Source organism: Magnusiomyces paraingens, assembly GCF_902498895.1.
Source record: "Magnusiomyces paraingens strain CBS 517.90 genome assembly, contig: contig2, whole genome shotgun sequence".
Lineage (NCBI taxonomy): Eukaryota > Fungi > Ascomycota > Dipodascomycetes > Dipodascales > Dipodascaceae > Magnusiomyces > Magnusiomyces paraingens.
In genome coordinates, this window is record NW_022474068.1 from 434,020 (window position 1) to 453,826 (window position 19,807).

Here is a 19,807-nt window from a genome sequence, read left to right on the forward strand (position 1 = left end):
TTTTTTTTTTTTTTTTTTTTTTTTTTTGCTCATAGAACCTCTCCTAGTTTTTATATTTTTTCATCATTCCTCGGATGGAATTCCCATTTAACTCTCATATTGAAAAAAAAAAAAAAATCCCCTTCATATTCTCTACCCGGAAAAAAAAATTATATATATATATATATGTAGTATGTAGTTATTACATAACATTTCAAAGATGACTCATCTTTGTTACCCCAGATTTCGTACCTTTTCTTTCTACAAAACCAAAAAAATTCCCCTTTAAGAAATCTTCCCTTTATTAACTAAAAATCCTCATATACATATAATAAATCAAAAATCATAAATAATAAATGTTTTTTTTTTTTTTCTTCTTCTTCTTCTTCTTCTTCTTCTTCTTCTTCTTCTTCTTCTTCAATACAATGTCTAAATCTTCAATTAATTATTAAATAAATGTATATATTAATCTAACTTCCTCTAACTATCTATTCATTTTATAATAAATATATATATATCATCCCCCTTCTATTCTTCTTCTTTTTTTTTTTTCCCCCACCTCTACAATCCACCTGCCTTGTATTCCTCATCAACTGTAGCCCATGTCCCGAAAAAGCCCTTAAAAAACTTCACTCCAAGTCCAGGATCTTGTGTCCCCGTTGTTGCTCGGATTGAATGCATTGCCAATTGTGGAATTCCAACATCAAGCGACTTGATCCCTGTGGCAGCTGACAATGCAGGCCCAATTGTTCCTCCACTTCGTGAATCATTGCGAATATGGAACCGCTGCCACTTGTTCCCAGTCCGACGACATACTTCCTCAATCAATGATGCACTCACGCTGTCTGTAGTGTTGGCCATATTGACATTATACTTGATAGTAATACCCGTGTTAAGCTTGGGCTTGTGGTGCTCCAAATATACCTCAGCAAACTAAAAAAAAAAAAAAAAAAATTAGTTAGAAATACTCCTTCTTCATTCAAAATTCTTTCTCAACTCACATTAGGATTCACAGCATGTGTGGTATCTGCAGAAACGAAAAATGAATTCGCATAAGTCGCTCTCAACCCTTCATCAGTGCCCTCAGGATAATGAGCTGCAAGTCGTTCTACTGCAGTTTGGAATAAAGTTCCACGAGCTCCCTGTCGTGTCAAACTACCCACTTCCTCATCATCATAATAAGCAACCATGCTAACCACATCTGCTGGGGTCTCATCTAAACTCGCCAAAAGTCCATGAAGTGACGCATACACACATAACTTGTCATCCAATCTTGGCGCAAAAATAAATTCCCTTTCAAGTCCACCAAGCTGTCCTGGTTGAAAGTTATACAATTGAAGTTCTGCACGTAAAATGGATCCCACTGAAATACCATCTGCCGCCTCTGCAACTGCCCGTAGTAACCGGATATCATGGTCATGCACAATTGGACTCTTTTTTTCTTCATCACTGGGCTCTAAGTCATAGTCAGACCCATAGCTTGATTCGAGCCCAATTAGAGGCACCATTTGGGTCTCAAGATTATAAGCTTCTCGTGAAACGTCACCGAAATGAGGTGCAAGTGTTGGGATTCGTGCAATAGGGTAGTCCAGATTGATTAATTTCGACTTGATGGTAGTAGTCTTTTTCACTCCTAATCCTAATCCTAATGCTGCTTCTTCTTTTTCATTTTCTTCAGGTTCTTCTTTTACAATTAATCTACCAGCAAGACCCAAATCTCGGTCAAGCCACACGGGACTAAGACCCCCACCATATGGTGCAACCCCTAATCGGATATATGCACCATTCTCGTCACTTGTTTCCACGCGAGACACAGGTTTTAGTTTAGCAGTGACAGCATCAATGTGAGCACCTACAAGACCAATGCTATTACCTGGGACCCAGTCTGGACCCACGACAAATGCCGCAAGCGATGTACCATTTCGGGTGGTGTAGAAGCGGCCACCAGAGCCCTTGGCTGTTACGGCAACAAACTCTGGGACATCGGTCCAGGAGGAACGTTCAGGGAGATATACAAAGCCATGTGTTTCGAGGACCTTTGCTACGTATTGGGTGGCGTGGAACTCGGTGGGATTTTTGTTGATAAATGATAGAAAGTCGTAAGCGTAGTCTAAGGTTGACCAGTTTGCACCAATATATGGTGGCAGTTCCTTTTGAGTAGAGAATGGGTTATTTTTCAGAGAAGCAGTCATGATGATAGAAATTGATGGTGATGATAATGATAATGATTATGGAAAAAAAAAAAAAATAAATAAAAAAGAAAGTGTTTGTAATGTTATATCGAGTAAGTTTTTTCTGGTTAGTGGTTGGTTAGGTAGGTGAAGAAAGAGAAGAAGAAGAAGAAGAAATGGAAGGTAGAAATGGAAGGAGCAAAAATTGTGTTGTTATCAGAGAGAGACGAAAAGGCGACATAGCAAGATAAGCGAGAGGACCTGATAAGGTGTTACAACGGTGTTACAACTCTGTTACAACTATGTTACATAATAATGCAATAATATATATGTTATTGAAAACAAGAAACTAATTGCTTTTTGTATTACAAATGTATTACATATATATTAGAAACTATTTGTCATACCCACACTTTGTAAACTTAAAACTTAAAAAGGCACGGCTTTAAAATTGGACGGCTGCATTATCAGCCTTGTTTAGGCTTTTTGTCTTTTTTTTTTTTTTTTTTTTTTTTTTTTGATTCTAATTAATTTAAATTTTATATTTTTTTTTTGTTTTTTTTTTGATTTTAATTAATTTCAAATTTAAATTTTTTTTTGTTTTTTTTGATTTTAATTAATTTTAAATTTAAATTTTTTTTTGTTTTTTTTGTTTTTTTTGATTTTAATTAATTTCAAATTTAAATTTTTTTTGTTATTTATTTATTTATTTTTTTGTTTTTAATTGATTTTTTAATTGATTTTTTAATTTTTGATTTTAAATTTTGATTTTAAATTTTGATTTTTGATTTTAAATTTTGATTTTAATTTTTTTAATTTTTTGATTTTGAATTTCTTTTTTTTTTGTATGTAAACAGCCAAAATCACGGGCTTTTTTATTTTTTTTTATTTTTTTTATTTATTTTTGTATTTATTTTTTATTTTTCAAGACATAAAATATACTCAATTATTGGTAACGGTTACAAACTAAGTTGTATATATAGAATCAATATGAGCGTCATTGTAGTAACAACCATACACGGTGAGCGGATTCTCTTTCTCCCCTTTTTTTTTATTTTATTTATTTTTATTTAAATATTTATAAGAGCATAACAGTAATTAATGTAGTCATTACCTTCACCGCTTCTTTTATTTACCGAGGTTATGGTGATAGTAATAGTAGTGGTAGTTATGGTGGTTAAGGTGGTACGTTTTTTTTTTTTTTTTTTTAGTAAAATAAAAGTCTTTAAAAAGTTGCTTTAGGCCTGCCTCTTTCTATTTTTTTTTTTTTCTACACTGGGTGGTGGTTGCTTTAATAAAACAAAGAACAAAACAAAACAAAACAAATTAAAATCTTTTTTATTCCATTTTTTAATTTTTCAAAAAGACGAATTGAATTAGATTAATTGTTGGCATGGGCCAAGTCTTTGATTGGGTTTTTTTTTGTAAAGTTTTAAAAATAAGTTTAACGGGTAGAGCAAATCTCCAATACTTAAATATCTTAAATATCTTAAATATCTTAAATATCTTAAATACTCAGTTAAACTTAGTTTATGTAATACACATATATTTACACCAATTGTCATATCCATCTATATACATCCATCCTTCTATCAAAAAAAAAAAAACGTATTTCCATGGGCTTCTTTTCTGCACTGTAATTGAAAGAATAATTCATTCGGCTTGATGAAAAATCCACATTTCAATATTCAAAAAAAAATTCAACTGCCGACCAAAAACAAAAAAAAACTAAAATCCCCTCCCAATTTATATTTTTATTATTATTATTATTTATATATATTGAAAATATATTTTAAAAATTTAAATTTAAATATAAATATTCAAAAAAAAAAAAAAAAAAAAAAAACACCGCGGAGTCGTAAACTGTCCGATTCCACTCCTTTTTTTTTTTTTTTTTTTTTTTTCATATGAATAAATCTTCATCTTCTTCATGATTATTATGAAGATCCTTCCTTCACTTCATCAATTAATCTTCTACGGTAACTGTCGCACAATTCAAAAACCCGAACCACGACCGGTCCCGGCTGACCTCGCACTACCGTGTGCCGACAAAAGAAACCTGGTACCATTAGGGCTATCTGCACGGCTCATTATTAAATACGACGTATATTATATTTAAATATATATATAAATAAATAAATAAAAATAAATAAAGATAATTTTATATGGACATAAACATTTGAGAATGCCGCATCCTACAAAACCTCCAATATATTTAAAAGACCTTTTTTTTTTTTTTTTTTTTTCTTTTTTTAATTTTTAATTTTTTAATTTTTTTTTTATAAAATCATCTTTAGTTCCTGCCTTTTTAAGATTCCCAACTCTTTTTTAAAATATCCAAAACTTTTTCATTTTTTCATTTTTCATTTTTCTTCTTCTTCTTCTTCTTCTTCTTCTTTTTTTTTTTTTCTCTTTCCTCACCTATTTTTATTAAATAATGACGGACCCAGAAAAACCTCCAAACGCCGAGGACCCAACCCTCCCACCTTCCTTAAACTCCTCTTCAGACTCTCCAACAGATTCATCCACAGGCCTCGACAATAATCTCTCTCCAACCCCTCCACCTGAAGCATTCCAACCACTTAATATGAATACAAAGAATCCTTCAACTCACCCTGCTTTCTTTGACTATAATAACACCGAGGGCAACCCCGTCCAGAAATCTCAACAAATTCTCGAGCTTGCCCGTCAACTCACAAACTCTTCTCAATACAAAATAGACTCGTCTGCAAATACAGAAGCAAACACAAACACAAATGCAAATGCAAACGCAACAACAACAATTACTCATGGCTCTAACAAAGACCCCCTAGGTGTTTCCCCAGACACTTCGGAAAAACTTCGCAGTGATGCAGATTCCATTGCATCTTCTTCAAAGTCCCTTCACAGATTCCCCACCGCCTTTAACCCATTTCTTGATGCTTCAAACCCACTCCTAGACCCCCATAGTGACCAATTTGATTCCCGTATTTGGGCACAACACGTTCTTCATATCCAACACAGAGACCCAGAACGATATCCTCTTTTAAACGCAGGTGTCTCTTTCCGCAACCTTGGTGCATTTGGCTACTCCACAGGCTCTGATTACCAAAAAACAGTCTTTAATACCATTCTGTCTTACAAAGAATGGTTCCGAATCCTGTTAAAGAAAAAAGACCCCCAAATTACTATCTTAAAGGAATTCAATGGCCTTGTTAAGAGTGGCGAAACATGCGTCGTTCTTGGCCGTCCCGGCGCGTAAGTTTTTTTTTGTTTTTTTTAACTTTTTAACTTTTTACTTTGTCTTCTAACTTGTTATAGTGGTTGCTCAACCTTTTTAAAATCCATTGCTTGCGATACTTATGGGTTCCATTTAACTCAAGATACCATTTTGAATTATCAAGGTATGTCTTTTTCTCAACATTAGAATCTCTTTATCCCTTCAAAGCCACCCTTTCCCTCTCTCTCTCCCTCTAACCTCTCCTCTCCTCTCCTCTCCTCTCCTCTTTTTTTTTTTTTTTTTCTTCTTTCTTCTAGGTATCACCCCTAAACAAGTCCGACACAATTACCGCGGCGAGGTCATCTACAATGCCGAAAATGAAATCCATTTCCCACATCTTACTGTCGGTGACACGCTCAAATTTGCAGCCCTCGCAAGAACACCACATAACCGTTTCCCAGGTGTCACCCGCGACCAATATGCCATCCACAAGCGCGATGTCACAATGGCATCCTTTGGCCTGCTCCACACAATGAACACCATTCTCGGTAACGACTTTGTGCGTGGTGTTTCCGGTGGTGAGCGAAAACGTGTCTCCATTGCAGAGGTTGTTCTTGCAGGTGCTACCATCCAATGTTGGGACAATTCAACCCGTGGTCTCGACTCAGCTACTGCCCTAGAGTTTATCAAAACACTCAAAATCGCATCTGACATTTCTGGTGCTTCCATCTTTGTCTCTCTCTACCAAGCCTCTCAAGATGCTTACGATCTCTTTGATAAGGTCCTTGTCATGTACCAGGGCCGCCAAATCTTTTTTGGCCCCGCACAAAATGCAAAAAGATTTTTTGAAAATATGGGTTACGTCTGCATTGACCGCCAAACTACCGGAGACTACCTTACCTCCTTGACCTCCCCCACTGAACGAGTCGTCAAGCCCGGCTACGAAGACCGCGTCCCACGCACCCCAGATGAATTTGAACAATACTGGAAAGATAGCCCAGAATATACTGCACTTTTGAAGGAAATTGACGAATGGAATGCCCAAAACCCCACTGATGGTGAAAGCGCTCACCAGTTCCAGGTCGTCAAAAATGCCCAACAAGCTAATCACGTTCCTCCAAAGTCACCCTATGTCATTTCATTCACCATGCAAATCAAAATTTGCATTGTCAGAGGCTTTCAGCGTTTGCGTGGTGATTACGCAATGACTGCCACTTCCATCATTGGTAACACAATTGCAGCCATCATCATGTCTTCCATCTTTTATAACCAACCAAAAACAACCGCTTCCTTTTATTACCGCTCTGCCGCTCTCTTTTTCTCCGTCCTCTTTAATGCCCTTTCTTCTTTGCTCGAGGTCTTTGCCCTTTACACCCTCAGACCAATTGTCGAAAAACACCACCGCTATGCCTTTTACCGCCCATCTGCTGAAGCAATCAGCTCTCTAATTGTCGACATGCCGGGAAAGATTCTCACTTCTCTCGGTTTCAATCTTGTGCTTTACTTTATGGTCAATCTCAAGCGTGAACCTGGTGCCTTCTTTATTTATTTGCTCTTCTCCTTCTTCTCTTGTATCCTCATGTCTGGTCTTTTCCGCGCCATTGCCTCTGTCACTCGCTCCGTCTCAGAAGCTTTGACCCCAGCTGCTTTGGTTGTTTTCGCAATTGTTATCACCACCGGATTTGTGATTCCGGTTCTCGATATGCACCCTTGGATTCGCTGGATGAACTACCTTAACCCTCTCGCATATACTTTTGAGTCAATGATGGTTAACGAGTTCCGAAATGTCGCGTTTGAGTGCTCAAGTATTGTCCCTTCCGGAGGAACTTACAATAGTCTTCCTTCCATTTATAAAACCTGCAATGTTGTAGGTGCTGTCGCCGGATCTTTTACTGTTCAGGGTTCCGACTATGTCATTGAGGCATTTAAGTATTACCCCTCTCATCTTTGGCGTAACTTTGGCATTCTTTGGATATTTTGCATCGCCTTTTACATTGCCTATCTTTTCCTTGTCGAATACATTAAAGGTGTCCGATCCAAGGGTGAAATTTTGATTTATCCTCGTGGCCATAAAACTATCAGAGGTCTTATCCACCCATCTGATATTGAAAGCCATAAAAATAACCTTAGAAATGACAACGATATGGATACTCCCATGGAGCGCGTAGCAAGCTCCATTAAGCTCCAACACCAAGAAGGTATTTTCCAGTGGCAGGATGTGTGTTACGATATCAAAATTAAAGGAGAACCCCGCCGTCTTTTAGACCAAGTCGATGGCTGGGTCAAACCAGGCACTCTTACAGCTCTCATGGGTGCCTCTGGTGCTGGTAAAACTACTCTCTTGGATGTTCTTGCTGACCGTGTAACCATGGGTGTCGTTACCGGTAATATGCTTGTTAATGGTCTTCAACGCGACAAGTCGTTCCAGCGCAAAACTGGCTATGTCCAACAACAAGATATCCATTTGGCGTCTTCCACTGTCCGCGAGGCTCTCGAGTTTTCTGCTCTTTTACGCCAACCTGACCACATTCCACGCAAGGAAAAAATTGAATATGTCGAAGAGGTTATTAAGATTCTCGAAATGGAACACTATGCAGATGCCGTTGTTGGTGTCCCTGGTGAAGGCCTCAACGTTGAACAGCGAAAACGCCTTACAATTGGTGTCGAACTAGCTGCCAAGCCTGAACTTCTTTTGTTTTTGGATGAACCCACCTCTGGTCTTGACTCGCAAACCGCTTGGTCCATCATGATGTTGATGAAAAAACTCACAAACTCAGGCCAAGCCATTCTTTGTACAATCCATCAGCCCTCGGCTGTTTTGTTCCAGCAGTTTGACCGTCTTTTGTTTTTGCAGCATGGCGGCCAGACGGTCTACTATGGCGAAATTGGACCCAACTCTCAAACCCTTATCAACTACTTTGAAAGTAACGGCGCTGACCCATGTCCGCCTACTGCTAACCCTGCCGAGTGGATGCTGCATGTAATTGGTGCCGCACCAGGCTCTCACACGGATAAAGACTGGTTCCAGGTTTGGCGTAACTCGCCAGAATACGTTTCCATGAGGAACGAAATTGATAACTTGCTCAACAATTTCGAATTGGTGCGCTCGCTCTCTAAGGATCATGAAAAGCACATGGCTCTCACTTATGCCATTCCTATCTGGAAGCAAATCTTGATTGTCTCTAAACGTGCTGTTTTACATAATTACCGTGACCCACAGTACATTTGGTCCAAAATCATTTTGTGTACAGGTATTCCGTTTTTCCTTGGTGTGTGCTTTTGGAAAGCTAAAAATACAATTCAAGGTTTGCAAGATCAAATGTATGCTATCTTCATGATTGTCGTCATTTTCATTCCCTTGGTGGAACAACTTGTCAATCCCTTTGCCGAGCAGCGTACACTCTATGAAACCCGTGAGCGCCCGTCAAAAACTTATTCATGGGTCGCTTTTATGTTCTCCATGACTGCCTCGGAATTGCCTTGGCAAGTCTTTACCGCACTCACCACCTTTTTCACCTTTTATTATCCTGTTGGCCTTTACCGCAATGCCTTTGCCACGGATTCTGTTCACGAACGTGGTGCGCTTTTCTTTATGCTGACGCTGGTATATTATATTTACATTTTGACATACTCCCATATGGTTGTTGCTGCTATCCCACTTCCAGAAACTGCCGGTAACGTGTCTAACGTTCTTTTCAACATTTCCCTTGGTATGTCAGGCGTGCTTTGTCCCAAGGATGCCTTGCCTGGGTTCTGGATCTTTATGTACCGTGTCTCTCCATTTACATATGTCATTGGCGGTATGTTGTCATCAGGAATTGCTAACGCCGAAGTCAAGTGCTCTGATCGAGAATTGCTCACGTTCCCTGTCATTCCTGCAAACCACACTTGCGAGACATTCCTGGGACCTTATTCCGAGGCTACTCTCGGCAGGATCCATAATCCTGAAGCAACTTCCGATTGCAAGTACTGTACCATGTCCACTACAGACTCTTATTTGACTTATCTGAGTGCCCCACTCAGCGAAGCATGGCGCAATTTTGGTATCATTATTGCTTTCATTATCTTTAACTTTATTGCTGCCATGTTTCTCTACTGGTTCTTCAGAATGCCGAAGAAGTGGAACAAGAAGAAGGAGTAAATTGTTTAATATTAATTAATATTTTTATATATATATACATTGTTTAGTTTTTTTTTATTTGTAATAGTATCTTAATTTAATCGTTTAAATACCTGTTTTGGCTTATTCACATTGAATATATTCAATTATTTTTAGCCCTAACCCATAATTTAAATCTATATATAAAAGTGTAATGTCACAAGTTATGTCGAATCGCAACCCGCCCACTCAATTTTTTTTTGTGTACTCACCACCAAAAAAAAAAAAAAAAATTTCACTGTCTGAATTTTTTTTTTCTTCTTTTCTCTCTTCTCTTTTTTTTTTCAACCCCACTCCTTGTAATTAGTCAATTCCTATCCCTCACCTCCCCCTCAACCCAATCCATCCATCAAAAATGTCTAAGATCGAAGAAATCCCCACTGAGTCCGTTCCCGAAGAAGTTCAGGACGCCGGCGTTGAGTCCGAATCCGAAGAAATCGCTGATGGTTCCACCGTCACTGTCTACTCGCGTGCCGAGAAGAAGGCCCGCAAGGCTCTCATCAAGCTTGGTCTGAAGAAGGTCGAGGGCATTTCCCGTGTTGTCCTCCGTCGTGGCCAATCCATCAACTTTGTCATTGCTAACCCTGAGGTTTACCGTGCCTCTAACTCTTCTTACATTGTCTTTGGCGAGGCCAAGATTGAGGACTTTGGTGCCCTCGCCCGCCAGGCTTCTGCTCTCCAGGCCGGTGCTGCTAACGCCAACCCTGCTGACCTTGCTGCTGCTGCCAAGGCTTCCGGTCTCTCTGCTGAGGACCTTGAGGCCATCTCTAAGGACCCTGCCTCGATCCACGCTGATCTTGAGGCTGCCGCTGCTGCTGGCGGTCTTCAGAAGGCTGATGAGGATATTCCTGAGGCCTCTGAGGAGGAGCTTGTTGAGGCTGGTTTGACCAAGGATGACATTGAGGCTATCAAGTCCCAGACTACTGCTTCTAACGGTGCCATCCTCAAGGCTTTCAAGGAGAACAACAAGGATGTCATTAACACCATTGTCACCTTGACTGCCTAAATGGACAGGCTTTTTTAAAAAAAAAATAAAAATATATATAAAAATAAAAAATTGAATATTTTTTTTAAAAAACAAACAAATCATCTTTCATTGCATTAATAAAAATAAAACGTAATGGCATTAAACTATAGAATAGTAGGCTAAGGTGCATGCTGAGAAAATCAACTGCTGGGGACAGCATACTTTTGCGTCCATTCCTTAGCGGTATTGATGGCACCTTGCTCATCTTTTTTCCAGTGCTCAGCAACGTCATTGGCGAGCGGATCATTCTAAAAAAAAAGAATAATCAAAGTTAGCAAAAAAACATCAAACAAAAGAAACAAATCAAGAAATCTTACAGGATTGGGGGCTCCAAGAAGAGCCTGTATAGAAAGAAGAATAGTACCAATCTGTTGGGCAGGTGACCAGTTATCTAAAAGAGAAAAAAAAATAGTTAGAATGACATGAAAAAACGCAATTCATCTTCTATACTTACTCTTAAGAACATCGAGACATATACGGCCAAGACGGTCAATATTGGGGTGGTAGATCTTAGTGATGAAACGGACCTTAGGAGCAACCACTGGACTTCATTGTTAGCTTGTCACAGGACTTTTTTTTTTTTTTTCTGAAGGTGTAATACGAATGCCGTGCCCGGGATTTCCAAAAATACAAAAAACACAAAAAAAAAAAAATCAAAAAAAATACTCACTGGGGTAGTCTTCAGGAAGAAACAGTTCGAGTTTGAACACACCACCCTCATAAGGGCTCTGAGCTGGACCGTCAATGGTGACATCAAAGTAGCGGAGGTTATCTTCGTGAGGAACTGCAGCGATTCCTGGGACCGGGTCCGAGACTAAGCGCTCGGTTTCCTATGTGGATCAAGCGTGTTAGGATCAAAGAAAGGCTGTTACAAAAGATCAAAAAAAGACATCAAAAAAAAAAAAGATATAAGAAATAGAAAGAAAGAAAAAAAAAGACATTTCAAACAAACTACATACTCTAATAATACGTTTCGATAGCAGATTAGCCATTATTATAAAGAAGATCTTTGAGTAGTAAAAGTTGTGTGATAGTTTAGCAGTACACCAGAATTGTTGGTGATGGAGGGGTGGTGGAGGGTTTTTTTTTTTTTTTTTTTTTGCGAGGGAGGCAAAACGACTAAAATGGGAGCACTATCATAGTATGGAACAAAAAAGTTGTGTAACACAAGTTGTAACAAGGTAAATTGCCGGGGCCCCGTGAGAACCTCGCAGGCTTTTTTTTTTTTTTGTTTTGTTTTGTTTCGTTTATTTTTTTTTTTTTTTTTACTCTACTACCAGTTCCAATCTTAAGATTGCCATCTATCGTCACCAGATACTATTACCATGAACCCACTTCCTCCAAAAGGCCCAACACCCGGTGGTAGAGCTATTGCCGGTATTGTTGGCTTTTCACTAAGCTCAGTCTTAGTTTACTATCTTTTTTCAGATTACCAGCTTGTATGTATACCTTTTAAAACCATCATCACCTAGAAACAAATAAAAAAAAAAGAGATTCCCTAGTTCCTAACACAAATATACCAGATCAAGAAGGAACCTCCACGGATAGAATATGACGAAAACGGAAATCCAATTAAGTCCAAGTTTCGCGTATCCTTCCAGGAAATGAAGCCTCTGCACTTAAAACCTGAGGCCTTGGACCGTATTAAGCATAGACAGGAAGTGATCCATCAGCAGGAAGAGCGACTGAAAGAGGAAGAGACTCTTTTGCATGAACAAGAAAAAAAGTAAATAGGAAGAAAAAAAAAACAGAATATAAATAACGGCTGTACTTGTATATATTATTGAAATGAAACGGTTATCATGAACTACAGGTTGCTGGAAAGAGATAGTCAACTTTGTTATCATATATGTGTAAAATAATCTTTGCCTGGAATTTGAATTTGACAAAATAAATGTCAGAGATTTTACACTCCAAATATAAACCCTAGAACGACATACCATTAATTATGTTTGATGACCTGAAAAGCTTTATCTAAAAACCCCACTATTTCTTTTAATAACCGGTTATAATCAAATGTACTTATTTAAATAATAATGGAGACCTATTTAAACATGTTTTTGATACCAAAGAAAAAAAAATAATATGATTTGAAATCCTATTACGTTTCTTTTTTTTTTGAATACCAAGAAGTTAATATAAAAATAAGTATTCAAGCTCTGTTGAATATCTTTTTTTTCTCAAAAAATTATAAGTGAACACTTGCAGATAAATAAAATATTTTTTTGATATTAATTTATAATTTATAATTAACTAGGAATGCTTACACACTCATTCGGCTTGACTAGAATTTTAATGAGTGGCTCTTTTTCAGTTCTGTTTTATGTTTGAAATATTATAGGAAATAAAAGTATGTTTTCAGCTGAGTTAAGAAGAAAAAAAGAAATCAAAATCTATTTGGTAAATTGAATCAAATACAAGTCAATTGTATTTATTATATTTTTTTGTTATTTAAATAGTATCAACCATATAATCATTAATTTGAAGCAAATCCAATATTCGTCTTCTTGTTTGTTTGAATAAAAAGCTATTCAAATGTCAACAATTGAATACAATAATTTAACAAAAGACAAATCATTTTGTTTTGACTAATTTAATAATGAGGTTCTAGTGCCCCAGGAATTTCTTTTCAATTGAGATTATAAAAAAAATTTAGTTTCATATTGTCCAAAATTGCCCGAGTGCCGTGAGTAAATGTTGATTCTTCTTTCCAAACATCATCCTGTCTTTCTACATTACTCAATTGTACGTATACACAATGGAGTTATTTTTTCGATATATGTGATTGTTTGACTTTAGCAATTGATCTCTATTAAAAGAAAGTGTGGGGGGGAAAACCCCAGAATTCTTAAAATGACTTTTATTATTTTCTTTAGCAATCTATTTTTTTAAAAAACAAATGGCAAAGCATGAAGGTTTGCTCAAATTTATGGAATTTTTTTTACCTCAATTAAGCCTTCAATTCATTAGATTCAATTCCTTGATTCAAAAAATACTTTTGCCATTCAATGGAATTGGTCTACATTGGTGAGAGCCAGAAGCCTTGAGGAGTAAGCACAGATAAAGTAAAAATAGCTGTATATTCGAAAAGCTTGAAATTTTTAATTTTTAAGCATTTTCATAATTTATTTCATATATGTGCATTACTATTGACTCTACCAGGATTGGTGGTAAGTTGACCCAAATTAAACTGCGTCTTCATTTCAAAAAGGGGTGGGTGGGGGGTAGTTACATTTTTTTTCACGATGACCCCCTCAAGGGTTTCCTGCAAGCAAACTCAGCCGGGCATCGTGACTAACTTCGGACCTTCTATTGGGCTAAAAGAATAAAAAACTATCGTCATCAAGCTTTCACAACACCGCCGAAGGTCTCGATTGTTCTCGATTAAGCCTGAAAAACATTTTACCAGTCATTTTTTTATATATGTAGACTAGAATTTTAATGATCGGGCTGTGCATTTTGTTATTATTTTTTCACTTACTATACTATTAAAGAAAAGTATTAATATACATGTAGAACTTAATGGCTTAGCGCTAAAAGTATGTTCCGAATTCGTTCCTTCTGATAAGAGTAGTACCACTTTTGAAAAGTCTATTCCATGCCAAAGTTAAACAAAAGAAAATTATCTTGACTCCACACTATCCACACTAGTTGTGAAATAAGTGATGATTGTAGTGATTATGAGAAAAACAGGGTATTGTAGCGGGGTGCCACAGGACCCTTAGTCTGCTTGGTGGAAACTTTACCTAAGAAGTATCCCTATCTATCTGGAAAACTTGTTAAGATATAACAAGAAAAAGCCAAGTTTGTCTTAAGATCAATGTTTAGAAAAGAAATGAGCTGAGCTTATCTAACTGGGAACTATATATTTCGGCTGTTACCATAATTTAATAACTTTTATTTATGATTAAACTACTTAAAATATACCGAAAACACGCCTGGTGTTGATTTTCAGTCGAAGGTTTTTCACACCGATAAGACACAAGGACCTGGCAAACATTCCCGAAATGAGGAAAAAAACGTTGCGACACAGCTAGTTAAGGACATAATACCTCCTGGCTCTGATATTCTATATAAGAATAAAAGTGATTTTTGAAAACAAAACAAATTAACTCAATAGCAGCAGCTAGATTTCAAAACCGCCTCTTGCTTCAATGGTTGCTAACTTGGTTTCCCATGCTGCGTTAATCATCACAATTATCTCTTAACAAATCACAATTATCTCTTAACAAATCACTTTTTTCTCATTAATCAATTGAATGATCAATTTAAATTATTATATATACTACTAATATTTGTCCATGTTTTCAAATTGCTTCAATTCAGCTTAAACCAAACAAACAATTCTAATTTAATTTTAAAATAGCAAAAGCCATAACCACCTACTAAATTAAGCAAATATATTTAAAGAGTAAATATACATAAAAATGTAACCTCTATGTAGTGTTTAGACTTAGCAATTAGTTTAAATAAATTTGTATATCTCCTAAATATTTGAATTTATGTTGCTTTCCAGCTACTTTTGGAAATTTTAATGTTATACCAAAGTGTTTGTACCTGCAGCTTTAATAACATTTTTTTCAGCAAACACGCAAAATTGTTTTTCACCAAAATGACTTGAAAAAAAAAAAAAAAAACAAAATATATATTCTCAATTCAGCTTTTTTCACCGTCGGGGTACAACACCCACCAAACCATGGAAATGTTTCTCGAAGGAAACTGTGCTTTAACACATGCTAGAGCAAGTAGATTTTATTTGTTACTTCACCTTTAAAAACATTAGTTTTCAATTAATTACCTGCCATTTTCAAAATTTAATTGTATATATTCTACAGCCGAAGAATTGAACTTAATATGTCTCCCTAAAATTGAGACAGTTCCCTTTCAATTGGTATAAATACTATGATACTTGGCCAAGCTTTTTATTTAATTTTTTTTTTAAGAAAAAGCCAAGCAAACCCACTTTTATTCACTCGTTTAACTTTAATATTCACTAAATAATAAATTATAATGGCTAACCAATCTAAGCTCGTGAGGGCTTCGGTCTTCGCTATCGCTGCACTTCTTGCCGTGTGTGCTATCCCTGCCGCTGCTACCCCAATGCCTGATGCTCTTCCCATCCCTGAAAACAAACTTGCACCGGTCCAACACCGTATTGCTTTTGCTGGTGAAGATGGAATTTCTGTGTCATGGAACACTTTCGCTCAGCTGGGTGAGCCCCAAGTTTTTTATGGCACCAGCCCTGATCAACTTTCCCAGGTCGCTTCCTCCCAAATTTCTCAAACATACCTCACTTCTACTACTTACTCTAACCACGTAAAGCTCTCTGGTCTTGAGCCCAACACCACTTACTACTACCAGGTCTCTAATTCTCCTGATGGATTCCCTGTCTACAGCTTCACTACTCCTCCTCTTTCAAAGACAAATAGCTTTGAACCTTTCAAGTTTGCTGTTGCTGTTGACCTTGGAACCATGGGCCCTCTTGGTCTTTCTGAGACCACTGGTAAGGGTGACGGTGGTGTTTTGCTCCCAGGTGAACGCAATACCATTAAGGCTCTTGCTGACAACAAGGACGAATTTGAATTCATGTGGCACCCTGGTGACATTGCCTATGCCGACTACTGGCTCAAGGAAGAGCTCCACGGTTACCTTGCTAAAAATATCTCTACCGGATACCAGGTTTACGAGTCTATTCTCAACCAATTTTACGATGATATTTCTTCAATTGCTTCTTACAAGCCTTATATGGTTGGTCCTGGTAACCACGAAGCCAATTGCGACAATGGTGGCACTAAGGACAAGGCTAACAACATTTCTTATACTGTCAGCTTGTGTATGCCAGGCCAAACCAACTTCACTGGTTACCAAAGCCACTGGCGCATGCCCAGTGAAGAGTCTGGCGGTAACACAAACATGTGGTACTCTTATAATTGGGGCCCTGTCCATTTTGTTCAAATTGATACTGAGACCGATTTAGGTAATGGAATTACAGGCCCTGATGAGGGCAGTAATATGCGTGGCGGTCCTTTCGGCTCTTATACTAATGAACAATTTGATTGGCTCAACAAGGATTTGGCTTCGGTTGATCGTTGCAAGACCCCTTGGGTTATTGTTGCTGGCCACCGTCCTTGGTACACTGTCGATAGTTCTTCCGTTTGCAGCACCTGCCAGAGTGCTTTTGAAGAAACTCTCATCAAGTACAATGTTGACGTTGCCGTTTTTGGCCACGTCCACAATTACCAACGTTGGGATCCCATTAAAAACAACGAGGTCGATCCCAATGGTCTTAACAACCCTTCGTCTCCTTGGTATTTCGTAAATGGTGCTGCAGGCCACTACGATGGTATGGATTCACTTAATAACGACAACAGCCCTGCTGGCTTCAAGTTTGGTTTTGATAACACTTATGGTTGGTCTCGTTTCACCGTTCATAATGAGACCCACATTACCCACGAGTTTGTTGCTTCTCGTAACGACTCTGTCATGGATACTGCCACTCTTTTCAAAAAGCATGATCTCAGCTCTTGTGCTGTTCCTGACACCAGCTCATCTGTTCTCCCATCAACTTCTTCTGCTACATCCAGCAATGTCGCTAGCAGCTCCGCTACTTCCACTTTTGCTACCACCACTGGTAGCGCTGCCACCACTTCTTCTGTTTCTACATCTTCCGGTGCTACCACCGGTAGTGCTTCCAGCAGAGTTGCCACTACCTCTGGTTATGTTTCTAACACTACCGTTATTTCTACTGCTATTTCTTCTTCTGGTGCTACTTCTTCCGCTGCCGCTACAACTTTGGCTTCAACCATCAAGCCTTCTTCAGGTGCTACAACTGCCAAATCATCTGAAGGTGCTTCAAGTGTCAAGTCCTCTGAAGCTGGTTCGACTGTTGTTTCTGGTACTCTCACAAGCATTTTGACTAGTACTGAGACTGTTTCTTGCCACTCTTGCAAGGGTTCAAGTGCTTCTTCTGGTGATTCCACCGCTGTTGTCACTGACCTTGTTACCGGAACTCTTACTGATGTCGTTACTAGCATCTCAACTATTCCCTGCCCCTCATGCAAGGCCTCCGGTTCTGCAGCTGGTTCTGGTTCTGTTTCTGGCCATGCTACTATTGTTTCTGGCAGCGAAGTTATTGACACTGTTACTGCTTCTTGCTCAACATCCACTGGCTCTTCCGAAGTTTCAACCGGTACTAAAACTGCCACCGTTTCAGGATCTGGCCATGTTACTACCATTTCTGGCAGTGAAGTTATTGATACTGTTACCGCTTCCTGCTCAACATCTACCGGTGCCCCAGGAGCCTCTGCAGGCACTGAAACTGTCACCGTTTCTTGCCATACTTGCAAGGAGAACTCTACTAGCTCTGCTGGTTCAGTTGCTCACTCATCGTCTGGTGTCGCCACTGGTCCCGCTGGTACTGAGACTGTTACTGTTTCGTGCCACACTTGCACTGCCAGTGGCAGCTCTGCTGGCTCGGCTCTTCACACTTCTTCTGGTGTCTCCTCAGTTCAATCTGTTAAGCCTTCTGGTACTGCTTCCAACTCCATCGAAATCCAAACTGAGACCAAGATCCTTACTGTTTCTATCGGATCAACAGTTTCTTTCTCTTCCAGCGCTCAGCCTAGTGCTTCTGCTGGTCCCCATACAACATCTCCCGCTACTAACATTACTACTGGTGCTCACCCTAGCACTCTTTCTACTTTCAACCACACTTCTTCAATCAGCATCCCTGTTCAGGTGGCACCTTCTGCCACTCTTGAGCAGACCAACGATGCTGCTAGCAAAACCACTATGCTGCACAGCAGTATTATGGGTGCAATTGCCATTGCTCTCTTTTACCTTGCCTTTTAACTTTTAATTTTATAATTTTATAATTTTTTTTAATTTTTTTAATTCTGCTTTCTTGTTTTGTATTTTTTGTATAGTATTTGATATATAGATGTTTATTGAAAATGACATTTTTTTTTAATTTATAACTTTTGAATAACATGGGAGCACTTAGCTTGTTAATTTCGATATAATTAGCCAGATTTTTTTAAAAATATATATCAATATATGCTCACTCACAAGAGCAAGGGTAAATTTGGTTTTGGGTACATATTTTTTGAAATATCAAAAAATGGAAAACGTTGAATATTGGCACCTCATGATCATGCAATCGTCTTTTCAAAATATAGTAAAGAAATTAATCAAATTATAATTTTGAAAATTAATATCAAAAGCTTAAATAAAAATTTAACAATCCAAAAGGGCTAGGGTATTTAATCAACATTTTAGATTGACAATTCTTTGTTTGTTTTTACATTAAAAGGTGATTTTTTGAAAACACATACCAATAATGTTTTTTCGCCATTACCAATATGCAAGGGTTGGGGGGACAAATCTTGGTTAAAAAATACCTTTCTTTTCCCTGTTAATAAAATGAATTATTTCTGAAAGGTTGTAATTTGAGAATGAAATGTAAATCCTTGAGTTTTTTTTGTTTTGGGTTTTGACTCAAACGTATTTTGAAACATATTTTGATTCCGCGTTTTGATGCAAACATACATTGCGACGACACATTTGTAGGAAAAGTTAATTTCAAAATGCATTATTTGAAAATCTTTTACAATAAATTTAAAACTGGAATTTAGAACGCGTATAAATAAAGGTATAATCCATAAGGGCTAGGGCTGATATTTTAATTGACGAACATTTAAATACTATTCATTGCTGAAAGAAATGTGTTAAGGTGCTATAGTTTTATTATTTAACCAAGCTTGAATAGGAGACTTAAGTCTAAAGTAAAAAAAGGTTTTTTAAAAAGATATACATTTTTATACAATTGTCAAAAAAAAAAAATCAATTTGCTAATTGAAAAAATAAAAAAAAGTCTTTGGTCGACCTTCAACTGTATTTCGCAACTGAAATTTTCACCAGTATTTTGTGACATGAGCCAAACAAAAAAATAGTTTCAAAATGTGCTATGTGAAATTGTTAACCATACAACTTAAATTAAGATGAAAATTTAATTTTCAAAAATGACTAATTCATAAGGGCTAGGGATGATATTATGAGAAGCATTTTGAAACTATTTTTTTGTTTGGCTTATGTCACAAAATACTGGTAAAAATTTCAGTTGCGAAATACAGATATATAATAAATTTATAAATCTCTTCAAAAATAGAAAGATTTTTTTAATATCATCGCTATCACACCTACTATTTTTATCGGTAGAAACTAAATAACACTAATAAAAACAAGTCAGGTCTAATTACGAAAAAAGTATCAAA

The 19,807-nt window shown here is 37.4% G+C and overlaps 6 protein-coding genes across 6 annotated transcripts; 4 read left to right on the top strand and 2 right to left on the bottom strand.

Moving 5' to 3' along the window:
* Window positions 1-540: 540 nt before the first annotated feature.
* SAPINGB_P001881 (uncharacterized protein) lies at window positions 541-2,171 on the bottom strand (the record flags this gene model as incomplete). Its single annotated transcript, XM_031996601.1, has 2 exons — window positions 541-912; window positions 981-2,171. The coding sequence occupies 2 exons, from the start codon at window positions 2,169-2,171 to the stop codon at window positions 541-543; spliced, it is 1,563 nt and encodes a 520-aa protein (XP_031852492.1).
* Window positions 2,172-4,587: 2,416 nt separating this feature from the next.
* Window positions 4,588-9,490, top strand: SAPINGB_P001882 (uncharacterized protein; the record flags this gene model as incomplete). The annotated part of the gene is made up of 3 exons (XM_031996602.1): window positions 4,588-5,387; window positions 5,451-5,533; window positions 5,667-9,490. The coding sequence occupies 3 exons, from the start codon at window positions 4,588-4,590 to the stop codon at window positions 9,488-9,490; spliced, it is 4,707 nt and encodes a 1,568-aa protein (XP_031852493.1).
* A 373-nt stretch (window positions 9,491-9,863) lies between these two features.
* On the top strand, window positions 9,864-10,514 carry SAPINGB_P001883 (uncharacterized protein; the record flags this gene model as incomplete). The annotated part of the gene is made up of 1 exon (XM_031996603.1): window positions 9,864-10,514. The coding sequence occupies one exon, from the start codon at window positions 9,864-9,866 to the stop codon at window positions 10,512-10,514; it is 651 nt and encodes a 216-aa protein (XP_031852494.1).
* A 161-nt stretch (window positions 10,515-10,675) lies between these two features.
* On the bottom strand, window positions 10,676-11,527 carry SAPINGB_P001884 (uncharacterized protein; the record flags this gene model as incomplete). Its single annotated transcript, XM_031996604.1, has 5 exons — window positions 10,676-10,783; window positions 10,853-10,926; window positions 10,990-11,076; window positions 11,206-11,365; window positions 11,495-11,527. 5 exons carry the CDS (start codon window positions 11,525-11,527, stop codon window positions 10,676-10,678), a joined length of 462 nt encoding a protein of 153 aa, XP_031852495.1.
* A 333-nt stretch (window positions 11,528-11,860) lies between these two features.
* On the top strand, window positions 11,861-12,265 carry SAPINGB_P001885 (uncharacterized protein; the record flags this gene model as incomplete). The annotated part of the gene is made up of 2 exons (XM_031996605.1): window positions 11,861-11,974; window positions 12,059-12,265. The coding sequence occupies 2 exons, from the start codon at window positions 11,861-11,863 to the stop codon at window positions 12,263-12,265; spliced, it is 321 nt and encodes a 106-aa protein (XP_031852496.1).
* Window positions 12,266-15,545: 3,280 nt separating this feature from the next.
* On the top strand, window positions 15,546-18,386 carry SAPINGB_P001886 (uncharacterized protein; the record flags this gene model as incomplete). Its single annotated transcript, XM_031996606.1, has 1 exon — window positions 15,546-18,386. One exon carries the CDS (start codon window positions 15,546-15,548, stop codon window positions 18,384-18,386), a length of 2,841 nt encoding a protein of 946 aa, XP_031852497.1.
* Window positions 18,387-19,807: the final 1,421 nt, after the last annotated feature.